At 39.3% G+C, this 13,921-nt stretch overlaps 2 protein-coding genes across 6 annotated transcripts; one reads left to right on the forward strand and one right to left on the reverse strand.

Moving 5' to 3' along the window:
- Positions 1–1,310: 1,310 nt before the first annotated feature.
- Positions 1,311–9,285, forward strand: LOC106964733 (uncharacterized). 5 transcript variants are annotated; one of them, XM_015060412.1, is made up of 8 exons: positions 1,311–1,419; positions 1,636–1,772; positions 3,616–3,657; positions 3,746–4,129; positions 4,388–4,510; positions 5,639–5,726; positions 5,811–6,166; positions 6,754–9,285. In XM_015060412.1, exons 3-7 carry the CDS (start codon positions 3,618–3,620, stop codon positions 6,136–6,138), a joined length of 963 nt encoding a protein of 320 aa, XP_014915898.1. In that variant the 5' UTR covers positions 1,311–1,419; positions 1,636–1,772; positions 3,616–3,617; the 3' UTR covers positions 6,139–6,166; positions 6,754–9,285. The 5 variants fall into 5 exon arrangements, with proteins under 5 accessions (XP_014915898.1, XP_014915896.1, XP_014915894.1 ...); XM_015060410.1 differs by having other exon boundaries at positions 1,312–1,419; positions 3,599–3,657; positions 5,636–5,726; XM_015060408.1 differs by having other exon boundaries at positions 1,313–1,419; positions 5,636–5,726.
- A 4,074-nt stretch (positions 9,286–13,359) lies between these two features.
- On the reverse strand, positions 13,360–13,867 carry LOC106964735 (ras-like protein family member 12; the record flags this gene model as incomplete). The annotated part of the gene is made up of 1 exon (XM_015060414.1): positions 13,360–13,867. A coding segment is annotated over one exon (354 nt), but the record flags the coding sequence as incomplete, so codon positions are not given.
- Between the last annotated feature and the right edge of the window lie 54 nt (positions 13,868–13,921).

Here is a 13,921-nt window from a genome sequence, read left to right on the forward strand (position 1 = left end):
TTAAAGTCAAAAATAGTTGTTTTTTATTTAACCCAAAACAAAACTTGGGTAAACAGAAAAAATGACAAAAATTGGGCCCATAAAAGAGGTCAAAGTAACAGACATCAACTCAGACCAACTCAAACAAACAGACCTAACAAACAGAAAAAGGGGAAACTTAAATACTGGCTGATCAGGCCACATACAAAACACCAAGGGGAAAATACACAAAAACCTAACTGAAACTAACATAGAAAAATCCCATTCCCCCACCCCCTATGAATAATGAGTAGTGGTATGAACCAATTTGCAGTCTCAGCTGGCTTGCTCCACCCCTTCTCCACCTCTCTGCTCTCCTAAAGGATTGGAGCAGCCAGCACTGAGGAAACTCAAAAAACAAACAAAGGTTAAATCAAGCAAAACACAACAATGTAAACTAAAATGTGCGCACTTATTCTAGAATACAATGTGATGTGTTGCCTTTGAACCAAAACCAATTACTCTGTAAATTAAATCCTAGACATAAAGAAACCCAAATATAAGTGGGGTGAACCTGTTTGTAGTGAAAGTGAATGTGAACCTGTTGCGTGTGGTGAAAATGAATGTTCCCAGATTTGTGTGGCTGTAACTGCAGCCATCACACTCCCTCCTCCATACTGAATCTCCACTCTAAGCAGTAAGCCTCCTCAGTTCACTTCCTTCCAACTTTCACCTCCATATCCACACCCTTTTATAGTTCTCCCCACTGAACCCAGAGAGCTGAACCTACCATCACTTTCTACAGTCTTGGTTATTTGTGAATAAATCCTTTCCTTGCATTGGATTCTGCATATATTGGGTCCTTTCGTAACGTTAACAGCTGTTTTGGTTTATTTAGAGAAAATATATTATAACCATGTTATTCATTCATTTATAAATGTTGTTTGGTGGTTCGAAAAGGTGAGAAATTAACATTTTTGGGTGGAACACCAATAATTACCCTGAGAAACAAAATCAGCTCAACAGAGCAACAGTGACATCACAGCCCTGATTGTACGGTCCGCTTTAACTCTGTAACATTTCTGTTGGTAAAGAAATGCTGCATAAGCAGTGAGACATGTTTTGTTGCTTTCTGTTAAAATACATAACAGTATAATAAACACATCTTTTCATTCATACAACTATTAGTTTAATTTAAAATGAAGGTTTCAGATTAATTTTTAACAGCACAGACTAAAGCCACAGCCCAACCTCAATGGCATAAAAATCAAATCCCTTAGCAGTTAATTGTACGTTTTGTGCTCTGCAGGCAGGGATTTGACCGATGAGTCATTTACCTTCACACACAGGAACCAAGGCTACTATGAGGCTGTGCAAGCAGTAACCATATAACAAGGTCAAAGACCTGAAGGATCTCACTGAACTTTGTTTTACAGGCTCTGCAGGAACATATTTGTTAGGGTGAGTTTATGTTTCATATCACGTGTAGATATTCTCAATATGACAAGAGAACTGAATTGGTAAAGCAAACATGTAGTGATCTATGAACTTGTTAGACAAAAATGTAAAAGTTGAGACAGTAAACATCTTTGAGTAGCTAAGTGAACAGAGAAGACTTTTTGGAGCTAAATAAATGTAGCTTCCTTCTGCGTTTCTGAATCTTCACTCCCTCATCAGGAAAACAAGCAGAGTGCAGACTCCTCCCCGTGACCTTTGGAAAATCTTCCAAAGTTGTTAATTCTGTTGAGTACCTGCTGAGTTACATGTTCCCTCCTCCTCATCTCAGCCACAGACGCAGCAGAAGTCAATCCACAGTGAGTACAAAAACAAAAAACAAAAAAAAAAAACATGTAAATTTCAAGCAGATCAGAGCTCCGGGGAAGGAAATATTTGCTACAGTTCATCCAGAGAGGCAGATTTGATCCAGCTCCAGTTTTAAACTGCTGCTTATTAACTGTGAATATCATTTCTGGTTTACACTAACAGGGTGTTTACACTAACAGTGTAGTGGGTTTTGCTTTTCATAATGCAGGAGGAAATAGTTGGAAGGATTGGACATTGAAAACCATCCTACATCAGTTCATCTGTTTCTTCTTGTGTCTCTGCTCTTTCTTCTCAAACCTCCTGTCAGTCATGGCAGATAGCCGCTTGTACTGAGCCAGGTTCTGGTTCTGCTGGAGGTTTCTTCTTGTTAAAGAGGAGTTTTTCCTCTCCACTGTTTCTGTTTTTTGTGAAGTGCCTTGAGACGTCATTTACTGTGAATTGGCGCTATTTAAATAAACTGAATTAAATTTAACCACTTGGTAAAATTGTAAGTCCAATAATAATTGGCAGCCATGAGAAGATATGGCATTTCTTTTGAAAATCCATCATAAACAACAGTCAGGTTAGCACTAATTTTCCCTGCTAGTGAAAATAAGGAAGTGATAGATTACAAACAATGGCAAACAATACAGTGTTGTTTTTTCAATACGAGTTAGTGCTAATATTAACAAAATAAGGGCAGGAGATGGCACACCATGAACAAATTTGTCATTGTATATTCTGGCAGTCTCATAACTCAGTAGGTTACAGTTTCGTAATGTTGCACAGTGGTGATACTGTCAGGTACTTCTAGATACTTTATTGCCAAGTAACTGAAATGTGAACTGTCCATTCTTGCATAATTTGGCTGCCTGCATTGATAAATGTAACCAGGTGAAAATAATTTGTGATTATTTTCACAAATTATTTTGTGAAAATAATATAATGTCCACAGTCTAACTAGACTGTGGACTTTTTACCTAGGATTTAAAAATTCATTAAGATTCAATCTAAACCCATTGATTCTGAAACATCCCACTCAACACTGGATTCAGTTCAGTTTATTTATATTGCACCAGTTCAGAAAATATCGACTTAGAGAAAATAGTCATTTCAGTCCAATCATGCAGATATTCTGACTGATTCCAGTTATGCTGGATCTGGTTTAAAAACAAATTTTCTGTTTTTGTTACATGAAGCGTTAACCTTAATCTAATAATTCTATGTGACGTTAGTCTTTCCACAACTTGTGTCTTATTGTAAGCGTATGGAAAATACTCTATCATCTGCACATGTTTTGTTATTAGGATATGCAGTAGTTATTAGGACACTGAGGTGAAAGATAATTTATGCAAAGGGAAAGGAGTAATGGTCCCAAAATACATTCTAGTGGAACATCTGTGGACAAATAAAGTGGATGTGTGCAGCTACTGATTTTAACAGATTATGATCAAATAGATAAATAGATAAATAAGTTTCTATTAATTTTTGGCACCTGATGAGAAGTTGAATCCGTAAGATTTTACAGTTTATACAATCAAAGGTCTAAGTCATATCTAGTAAATATTTTACTCTTTTTTAGATATTTTATTTCACAATAAAACAGAGAAGAAAACAGTGACCTTAGCATTGCCAGGCAGGCTGAATATGCAGAGAGAGTAGATCAGTATCTTTATTGATCCTCATTCAGTGAAAAGTCATATGACATAGATCATATGATAAAGACCATCTCTGTTAGAACTGCAGCTGCTTTGGCTATTCTTTAAATGTGACTACATAAATCCAAAACTGTAAAAGATGGTAGAAAAAGTTCCTTCATTTCTGTGTGTTCTCACAGTTCTTTATCCATTTCAGAAATGCTTGACTCTTGGGTATTCCTGCTTCTCCTTGTCCCAGGTAAATGATCACTTTGTAAAACAAAGTAGACACTGACACTGAGTTAGCATCTATGCTTTTAATAAAGTCAACCTTTTGACCTCTGCAGGGGGGCGGATGTTTATGATCCATAACACGCAGTATGGCCTGTGTCTGGAGGAGTCGGCTGGCACAGGTCAAGTTCTCCTGAAACAGTGTGACCTGGACTCTCTGGCTCAGCAGTGGCTCTGGATCAACCAGGGCATGCTGATGTGTGTCGGATCCTCCAGGTGTCTGTCGGCTCAGCAGGACCATCCGGTCCAAACCCAGGCCTGTCCAAAGTCAGACCAGGAAGCTCCAGAGCTGATGTGGGACTGTAGCAGTAACAGACTCAGGAGCAGAAACACGTTCTTACTGCTGTCCACCGACGGCCAGCATGTGATTCTCACAAACCGCCTCAAACACTTTGAGTGGAAGTCTCTTGATGAGGTGGATGTCTGTAAGAAGAGCCTCCGTAAGTCTGAATGAACCAAAGCAGATCCAATGAGGTTGATCTCAGAAATATTTGGAATATAAAGGCAGCAGCATCATTTCTTTGTAGCACTTTCAACAACTAAACAGCAAAGTAATCCAGTAATACTTTATCACATGTAAAAGTCATGTCAATAATAATTGTGTATTAAATTTTTTGCAGAATTTGATGTAACAGCACAGTAATTGATCTGTTTCTGAAAACCAAAGGATTTGCCATGTTCCTGTGTGTTCCTCTCAGGGCTCCGGAGAGCGTCAGAGGACCAGGACCTGTTAGACGATCCGGAGGAGGCAGCAGACGGGATGAAAGGCAAGATGGAGGAGAAGAGAGAGTATTACCGCTGGTTCTACCGTACCGAGAACCGTAAGCACCGCCGCTTATCATAAAGGTTATAAAATCCTTCAGCCAAACGTGGTTCAAGTTAAAATGTTTGGTGAAATCAGAAGCTCAATCTGAGTCTTTCACACGTAAAAGCATTCTACTAAAGCTAAAGTATGTAACTTTTATAGAAAAAAGTGCTTTTACATATTTGTTTAAACTGCCACAATATTGTGACAGCATATTATGAGACAAATATGACTCAACCTCCTCCATCTCCTCTTAGTGCTCCTACAGTCATGTAGAAAGACACCGCTCAGTCAGAAACAACAAATCAGAGTCAGGAGGTGGGTCTCAGTGCTGTCAGTCATGCTCGTGTACATGCAATGTGCTAATGGCAGAGAAACAACTGTTACAGGAAAACTGTTTATCTGCTGTCATCAGTGGCCATTCTAACTAGCCTGAGCGTTCATGATGGCTCCACTGTGGTGGACCATATGGAGGAGGCAGAGCAGCTTGAATTTTTCACAGATTGTATTTTTCATATTGAACTGTCACAACATGGTGACAGTTTTAGCAAAAGTGTAAAAAAAACATCCATCCATTATCTTACATGCTTATCACTAGCGGGTCCACAAGGGATGCTGGTGCCCATCTCCAGCAGACAACAAGCGAGAGGAACACTAGGAGAAAATACAAACTGCATTTTAAACCAGGACCTTCTTTCAAGGCAACAGCTACCAACCGCGCCACTGTGCAGTTCTGTAAAAGTTATATTTTTTAATTAAAAGTTACAACTGCAGCTTTAACATAAGGTCAGTCCTTATGTTAAAGGACGGACCTTTAACATAATCAAATTCTCTTCTTACAAAGAAGAGAATTTGATTGTAATAAATTAATATTTTAAAAACTAATTTTGACAACACCTACAGTGGCCTCTCACTTTGAGTCACAGAGCATATTTTCCCAGCTATTTGCCAGCATAGAAACACAGTCAGCAGCTGATCATGTACTCCAATGAGGGGGAGGGGAAAAGATTTGGCAACTGAGAGCAGTGGCGTGTGTAATTTCTGTGGACCAACATTATTTCAGAAGGTTCTAGCTTAGCTAGGTCTTGATCCAGTGCACATATGGCATAACTTTGTGATTATGTTCTTTTCTGTCTTGCAGCAGCTATTTGGACATTTGTGCTTCTGGTTCTGGCTTTTGTCTGTTTGCTCATTGGGTTTTTGCTGCTGGGAATGGGAGCCATGGCCAACAAGTAGGAAATTACACATCAAATCTTAGCAACAAAGGAAAACATGTCATGTTCCATTTTAAGGGTGTTCTGCTTCATCTTCAACAGGAGCAGAAAGAAGATAGCTAAATACAAAGCCCAGGCATCCCTTGTTAAGAAGCATGAAGGCGAAGAGCTTCAAGTCGTTTCTGCTCTTCGGGATAATGGAACATCTCCGCTGCCCCAGGGTCACACATCATCCATGTCTGAAGGAGACACAAAGGAATTAAAAGCAGGGGACATTGTGGTCACATGGAAAGATGGCAACACTTCCTGCTTGTATCCAGATCATGTTGTAGAGGAGAGACAGGAGGAGCTGGAGAAGGATCAGCAGGAGAAAAGGGAGGAAGTGTGGCAGGAACGAGAGGCTCATGATGAGGGGAGGATGACAGAGTGAATACTGGTCTGTCCCTCAGCTTTTAAGTTACCGTATTTTCCGCACTATAAGGCGCACCTAAAAACCTTCAATTTCCTCAAAAGCCGACAGTGCGCCTTATAATCCGGTGTGCCTTATATATGGACCAATATTGAGCCATAACAGGTCTAGCAACTACGGTAGGCAGCCGCCGACTTCATTTTCACCTGTAGAAGAAGAAGCGCGCGGTGCATGCTGGGATAGTTGTCAGAATGCTGGTTTGTAATCTATTAATAAAGTTTGACTGACCTATCTACCTACCGACCGTCTAGAATCAGGTCGTCTACAGGTCATTTAGCACCACGTTCTCCACGAACATGCTGTGCGCGAACAGAGAAGGGTGACCATCGTCCGGCCATGCCCCTGCCCAGTCGCGGAAGGCTCTCCTCGCCAACCGGAGTCGGACTGTTTTGTTGACATTCCGTTTAGTGCAGCTCCATCTAGTGGATGCATAACGTAACTCCAGCCTCTACTGTAGCTTCTATTCTATGTGCCTTATAATGCGGTGCGCCTCATATATGAAAAAAGTTTTAAAATAGGCCATTCATTGAAGATGCGCCTTATAATCCGGTATGCCTTATAGTGCGGAAAATACGGTAAGTTATCCGCCATTAGTTGGAACAATAGACTTTATCTGAGAAATATTCATTTAGATATAAAAACAATACAGTAAAAATACAGTTTTTATAAATTTAAATAAAATATTGTCACATGGATGTTGCTATATTCTTTACACTGCAATGCATTCTGGGTAAATGACGTTTGCTTGGTCCAGTTGTGCTAACTCCATCCGGCTAAAACTGCAATAAGTAACATTAAGTAACTTTGAATTGGAGTGCGTTGAAATTGAAGGGAATGTAGAAATCACAAGAAATAATGAAGAGGAGGAGAAACAAACAGTGGAAGAGGACAGGGTTGGCTGAAGAAGCTGGTCTTTATGCTTCTTCAGCATAAAGAAGAAGTCACCTAGGTGTCACCTAAATGACAGTAATGTCATTTATTTTTTTATAAATGAAAAAAATAAATGACACCTACTGCTGCTCAGACTGTGTGATCTAGTAAGTAGTTGATGTGCTCTGTATCAGGTCTGGTCTTCGGTTCGGTGTCGGGTCTGTGGTTTCATATTTAGTACCAACAGCAGTAGTAATAGCTTCCTTATCATTTCAAATAGCTTCCAGCGCTGCTTGTCTGATGTTTCTCCCAGGGTCTTTTTGCTCGCTAGCTGGCAGCGGGATTTAGGTGCTTTGTGGATAAAAACTGTTGGCACTACATTTGGTTTTAGCTTGTGAACCTGCTAGATCCTTCATCAGTTTTGCTCATACAAATGATTCAGTCTTCTGGAGAGAAATGTTGGGGGCACAAATGTGTCCTTCAGAAGTTGTATTTGGCTCTTTGCTTTTGCACTGTGCTTTTTTCATGTGGGAAGCAAAGCAGACTCACCTCACTACTTTTTTTTTAATTACAGTCAACTGTGACAGTGTTGCACTGTCTGAAATTACACCAGTCAAATGCAATATGATAAACAACAACTCGGGTTAAGTTAGCCTTCCTGTGTTTACTCTTAGATTCCCAACCGCATCATCAACCCAGCAAGGTGAAAAAATGGCAACCTCCATGGGTGAAAAATATAATGAAAGATCTAACATTTTTGAAGTAATTATGGCTTTTTACATATCACAAACTGCAATTTTTGAGTTAATAGGAAAATGCAGGACATGTTCAACTAATCGTGGACCACTTTAACGTTTCCTTTCATTTAGATTTAATGAACTACAAAGCTCTAAAGATGTTTTTTCAACAATCATGTGACTGACTAAATGCTCAGTATTCTTTGATGTGAACTGTTAACAAACCTTTAAATCCCTTCAACCTCTTCTGTTTCTGTCTTGTGTAATCTCGACCCAATGATGACTGCTGCAACAAGCTCACCTGAAACCACTGCAGGTCTTAATCCAGCCAAGGTGGTGTATGCATCAGTGTCATCCGGTGAGGTTCATGACTCCTCTTGAGCAGGCGTACAAGTATTTAAAACCCAAAACAGAAGCTTAGATTTAAATTTAGCTGATATTTTGGCCTTAACTTAAACATTTAGTTGTATTAAAAGCTTTCAATTGTGCTTTAATCAATTAGCACTATAGCAAGAACAACAGAATACTATTTTATATAAACTGAAATTAGATTTTTTTTTTTGGCTGATTCCTTTTTAACTGAAATTTAAAATGATCTCACTATGTTTTTAATATAAAGTCCATGCCCACAAATATTTGTCACTTTTGTAAAAATTGCTCATTTGCCTTCATTTTTAAAAATCTGGCAGCTTTAATGGAGCTGATCAGCACAGAGGAGAATCATTCAGGAACAGTTCTATTCTCACCGAGTGTTCTTGTGATTTTCTTATTGTTTTCAGTCTTTTTAATTTATAGAACACCTGCTGCCCTTTGCGTCTATTTGGTTCAGCACCTCACCACCATTAGTGCGACATTGTACTTTCTGCCTCATCTTATTCATTTTCACTGCTCATTTGTGGCTGATCAGAAGGATTAAATACATGTTCAATATGTTAGACTATGAAACACCAGCATGTAGAATTAAACATGCATATTGATAATATATAGATAGTAATGTTCATGCATCAGCTGCCTGCTTCATTCACTCTGTGACACAGTGCCTCACCCTTCCCTCTCTTCCTCCATGTGTTTGAACAATGTTTCAATTCAGCAATTTTGATAATAAAATTGTTTAAATTATTCATAAAACAATCAAATAATCAATTTGCCAACATGACTTGGGCTTCAGTTGCATTAGTATTTAACTTGCCATGATGACAGGTGAGGACCTGTTTTCCCTGACTGCAAGTCACTGCTTTATTGCCAGTTGATGCACATTTCACACACACCAAGGGTCATATTGAAAGCACTTTGCTGCCATGTAGTGGACTGAGTCAGCTAAAGTATGTCTAATTTCACAACTTTGAATGCTGTATATGGTAACTTGTGTGTGTTATATTCAAAATCTGTTTACAATCTTCTTGACAGCAAAACCACAACATCAGCAGTAAGTGGTTAAAGTCTCCATCTATAATATGTCTGTCTTCGCTGTAATGTGTTGTTAAATCAATTTTCCATCTTGTTTTGTTGAAACTTTTTCCAAACTGGAACAAGGTTATAAGAGGTAAATGGATTGTATTGATTTTCCAATCATTTTAATCACTCAAAGCACTTTACACTAGAGTCACATTTACTCATTCACACACACATTTATACATCAGAATGCAGATTGGTAGGCAACTTGAGGTTATGTGCCTTTCCCATTGACATGTGACAGGAGGAAGCTGAAACCTACAACCTTCCAATCATAAGAAGACTACTCTATCCATAGAGCCATAGTTGCCCAAAGTCTGGTCTAGTGAGAAGAATTGGGTTTAATCATGACATCATTTTGTGCGAAACATGGCATCTGAAGCTTGAACCTGTCATCCTTTCTTGGAGACTAAAACTGTACACAAGAGAGAAATCCCCAGTGGTGGAGAAAGTACTCAAAAAATTTACTTAAGTAAAAGTACAAATACACTGACAAAAATGTACTTAAGTAAAAGTAAAAAAGTACTGGCTTTTAAAAATACTTAAGTATTAAAAGTAAAAGTACTTGCTGAATGCATTACCTAATCCCTAATACAATATCATTAAGTGTACCGATTGCATTTAATTTGAATACATCAGAAATGTGCCATTTTAATGAACAATGCCACAGATAAAGGATGTTTTTATTATGTTTACTCTGTAGCATAGTTTAGACTTAGACATGTGATTCTATGTATCATAATTTCAAGGATGGAAACATCTTGTCTCCTGTCCTAACATAGCATAAACTTCACTTTTTTTTTCTTTTTTTTTGCCACTAGTGGCATTTATTTTTAAAGAAATCCAAGAAGGTGGGGGGTGGGGGGACATACAACCGAGGAGCCACGTAGCAGAGTTGTAGTCAAGACCACCTACCCAAGACCAGCTACGTGACGTTTTACCTATCAAAATTGCTTCTCAAATTGACCTGAAAGATCCACATTCCCAAATAAGACCTAGATATTAAATACTTAGAGCTGAAATAAATTGAATCAGTAAAGATCCGTCCAGAAGAATCCGGTCGTTCACCGCGGTAAAGCTAGCCGGCTCTGACTCCAGCCGGCCCAGCACACAATATACAAGTGCGCGGTCGCTCAAGACATTATGGTACACCCATTTACGTGCTGCTTTCACAATAAAAGCGCACATCCGGTCCATGTTAGAGCTACTCAAATCCGGCCGCAGCATTTGCAAACAGAAAATAATATATGCTGAGAAACAAATACAAAAAAAATAATATATATATATATATATATATATATATATATATATATATAGCTATTGCAGTGTACACAAGAACAAAGAACGGCTCTCAGTGAGGCTTCAGTCCCATCAACTTTAGTAAAGATCCGTCCAGAAGAATCGGATCGTTCCTGAATGTCATATCACTATATTGCACTTTGGTCACAGCGTTGTCCCATATATGCGACAACTCAGTCAACACCTCCACACAATAATTCAGCGCATGAATGACAACGTTTTTTCATCGCAGATGCAACATGTGTCTCAGTCAGTACAGCTAGTTTTGCTAGCATCACGTCCACAGATCTTACCTTTCTTTAAGCTTTCCGTCCAAGTGTTGGACAAAGTCCCACCGTCTGTGAAAGCGAAGCGCTGCTGGTTTTACATGTCGTCATATCTTATGATTTATGCAGCTATTATCGTTTAAAACATCTTCTCCCGCTCAGAGGAAACCACTGCGCATGTCTGGAGCTCCGCGTGCGAGTAAAGGTGGAGGCGATGGGTGACAACAGACACGTAAGTCACGTCATTGCTTGGATTTTACGGCGCCACCTTAAACCCCTGAACTTCACATTTTAACGGACAAAAAGCGCAACGCGACTTGGATGCAACGAGTAACGCGACACTTTTGTAGAAATGTAGTGAAGTAGACAGTACAGATACTTACTGTAAAATTTAGTGGAGTAAAAGTAAATCCCTAAATCAAAGTCTTGCTCTGCCAGAGAATAAAACTTCTAGTTTTGCAATGAGGCCACTAAATGAAAGAAGGGGCCAGGTCTGAAGCTGAATTCAGACCTGGTCCTGGTCCATATGAATATAACCATTTATTGACATGTTATGCAAAGTGTCTGTCTAAAGTTATCTAAATTGTCAGTGTTATCTGTGTTGCAGATTGTAATGGACTGGGTTAGGCCTCTATCACTGTTTAGGTATTTTTTTGTTATGGCAAAAGAACTTTGTAATAATGACAGTGGAAAGATCAGCAAGAAAAGATGGTTATAGTTTTTTGTTTCTTTTATTGTTGATAAGACTATGGCTACACTTACACCAGCCCTGTTTAGTCCCTTCAAAGGGGACATGACAAGCAAAACGTCTTTAGCCCCTTAACCCCTTGTACCTAACGTCTCTTTTTTTGGAATTTTTTTGGAGAGTTCTCAAAAATGACACCCCCAAAATGATTTCAATATATCTCAGGAACTACTAAGTGTTTTTGACTAGTTCTGGTATCAAAATGAAAGTAACATTCCAGAGAATACTCTAGAGGTCTAAAAATCAACATTTGTATTACAGACAGCAAATAAATATGCCACATGGTGTGAAAAAAAAAATTGAAAGTATGTAGTTGCAATATATAATATTACAATTAATAAAAAAATGGCTTTTGAAACAATGTTACGAGTGAAAGTATTGCTAAAAAGTACACTTCTATTGGAGTCTACTTTATGTACTATAGGAGTGTACTTTATGTGCTCTGGTCACACATTTTAGAAGATTCTTAGGCAGCAGAAATAAACCTCTAAGGTCAGTACTGATGCCTTCCCAGTGGCACTGATTTGCCACATGCCTAATCCAAACAGCCACATTCCTGCTGTTATAGCTGTAGTTAAACCCGTTAATGTAATGTGATCTGTTGGCTGTTTTCCTCTTAAACCTCAGAAGAAACTAAAACTGTTCACTTGGTTCTTAAGTGAACAGCTTCATCTTTGCTCCCAAACTGATGACAGTGTAAAATCTAATGTGTGTTTCTGCACAATGTAAGTCATTTTGGGACCTGCTGAAAACCTGGGGCCCAGGTTTTTTACCATTAAGCCAAAGCAGTTTTTTTCCACTCGAATAAATAAACAGCTGAGAATGACTTCAGGGACTAATTCCTTTGAACTTGGCTGAAGTGGCACAATATTCATGAAATTATTCATAACAATTTGTTTTGCAAGTTGGAAAATTGTTAAATTTGCTAATAATTTTGGTTATTACTGGCAAGAAGATGATATTGTTGTATTTCTTTTTATTCAATATGTTGAAACACTAAAGGAACGTGCTAACAAGGTCACAAACATCATCTGTTACACCAGCTTAGTATGATAAAAACTTCCAGAAGTGCTAATAAATACTTAATACATGCAATTTTCACATTATAGACCATCATGGGAAAACATGACGTCATTAAATTGGCTGCAGTCATATGGTGGCACTGAAATGAAAGTATTGTTTACAAGAATTTCAGATCAGCGTTACATTTACTCCTAAAACAAATCCTGCGCGTGGCTTTCAGATGATCTGGGGCCTCATGCATAAAGCGTGCAAAGGAAAGATGCGCAGCCACGTGCATGTGCACGGCTTTATACATCTGATTTTTTTGAGCGCTGCACTTTTAAAATTTTTCATACCAAGTTTTAGTGTGAAAACTGCACACTCTTTATGCATGAGGCCCCAGGTCATTTTATTTTGCTGTGATAAACCTTAGCATTAAATGATGGCGTTTTCTTTGTACCATGGTAAATGGCCTCTACTTGTATAAGGCTTTATCTAGCCGAAAAGATCCCAGATCGCTTTACATTACATTGAGTCATAAACCCATTCACACACATATCTACACACTGGCGGTGGTGAGGTACATTGTAGATACAGTTGTCATGGTGCAGTCTGACAAGAGCGAGGATGACTTTACATCTTACACAGCTGTCTACAGGATGTGATGACTGATTCCTTTGAGGGATTTCTGGTCTGCCACTTGTTGGGATTGAAGGGTGAGACAAAAAGCCTAGGGTAAATCAGAATCAGACACAAACAACTGAAGCATACAGCCAGAACATTTAGAAGAACAACCCTGCAGGAGCTGTTCAAAGGCTTTTATGAACCAGAATTTCTTATTTCCTTACAAAGGAAAAATATACCCTATTAGTATACCAGCTCTTCTTCCTGCTCTGTTCTCTGCTGTGTTGCATCGAGCCGTCAGTCTCAAAGTCATCTAAAGTCACAGTTGGATGACAGACGTGTCAGAAGATCTTAAAGCCCTTGAGCAGGGTGAGTGTGGCGGCCCTCCGTTTGCTCTGAGCTCTGGATGCCTTCACCGTGACCAGCTTGGCGGTGGCAGGCGTCGGCAGCTCCTTGTAGCATAGAGTGGAGAAGGAGTGGACACCCAGCAAAGCTTTGTCCTCGCTGACGTAGGCAGCATTGAGCAAGTTGCTGTGCTCTCCACCTCGCTTGGCCCTCCGGACTGCCTCGTGGAAGATGTGCTGCACCGACAGGAAGTCCCAACAGGCAGACACCTCAAAGAAGGAGCAGTCAAAGCGAGTCGCCACAGCCTCACCATCACTCTGACTCACCTGCCTGAAAGGACAAATCAGCCTTTAGACCAGGGGTGGGCAATTTTGGTTCTCGAGGGCTGGTGTCCTGCAACTCTT

Source organism: Poecilia latipinna, unplaced genomic scaffold, assembly GCF_001443285.1.
Source record: "Poecilia latipinna isolate Pla-1442-1.1 unplaced genomic scaffold, P_latipinna-1.0 Scaffold1711, whole genome shotgun sequence".
In the NCBI taxonomy this organism is placed as follows: domain Eukaryota; kingdom Metazoa; phylum Chordata; class Actinopteri; order Cyprinodontiformes; family Poeciliidae; genus Poecilia; species Poecilia latipinna.

Coding starts and splice junctions, on each gene's coding strand:
- LOC106964733 (XM_015060410.1), top strand. CDS start 3,618: ATGCTTGACTCTTGGGTATTCCTGCTTCTCCTTGTCCCAG. Junction 3,658..3,745: donor CCTGCTTCTCCTTGTCCCAG/GTAAATGATCAC, acceptor TGACCTCTGCAG/GGGGGCGGATGTTTATGATC. Junction 4,511..5,635: donor GTTCTACCGTACCGAGAACC/GTAAGCACCGCC, acceptor TCTGTCTTGCAG/CAGCTATTTGGACATTTGTG.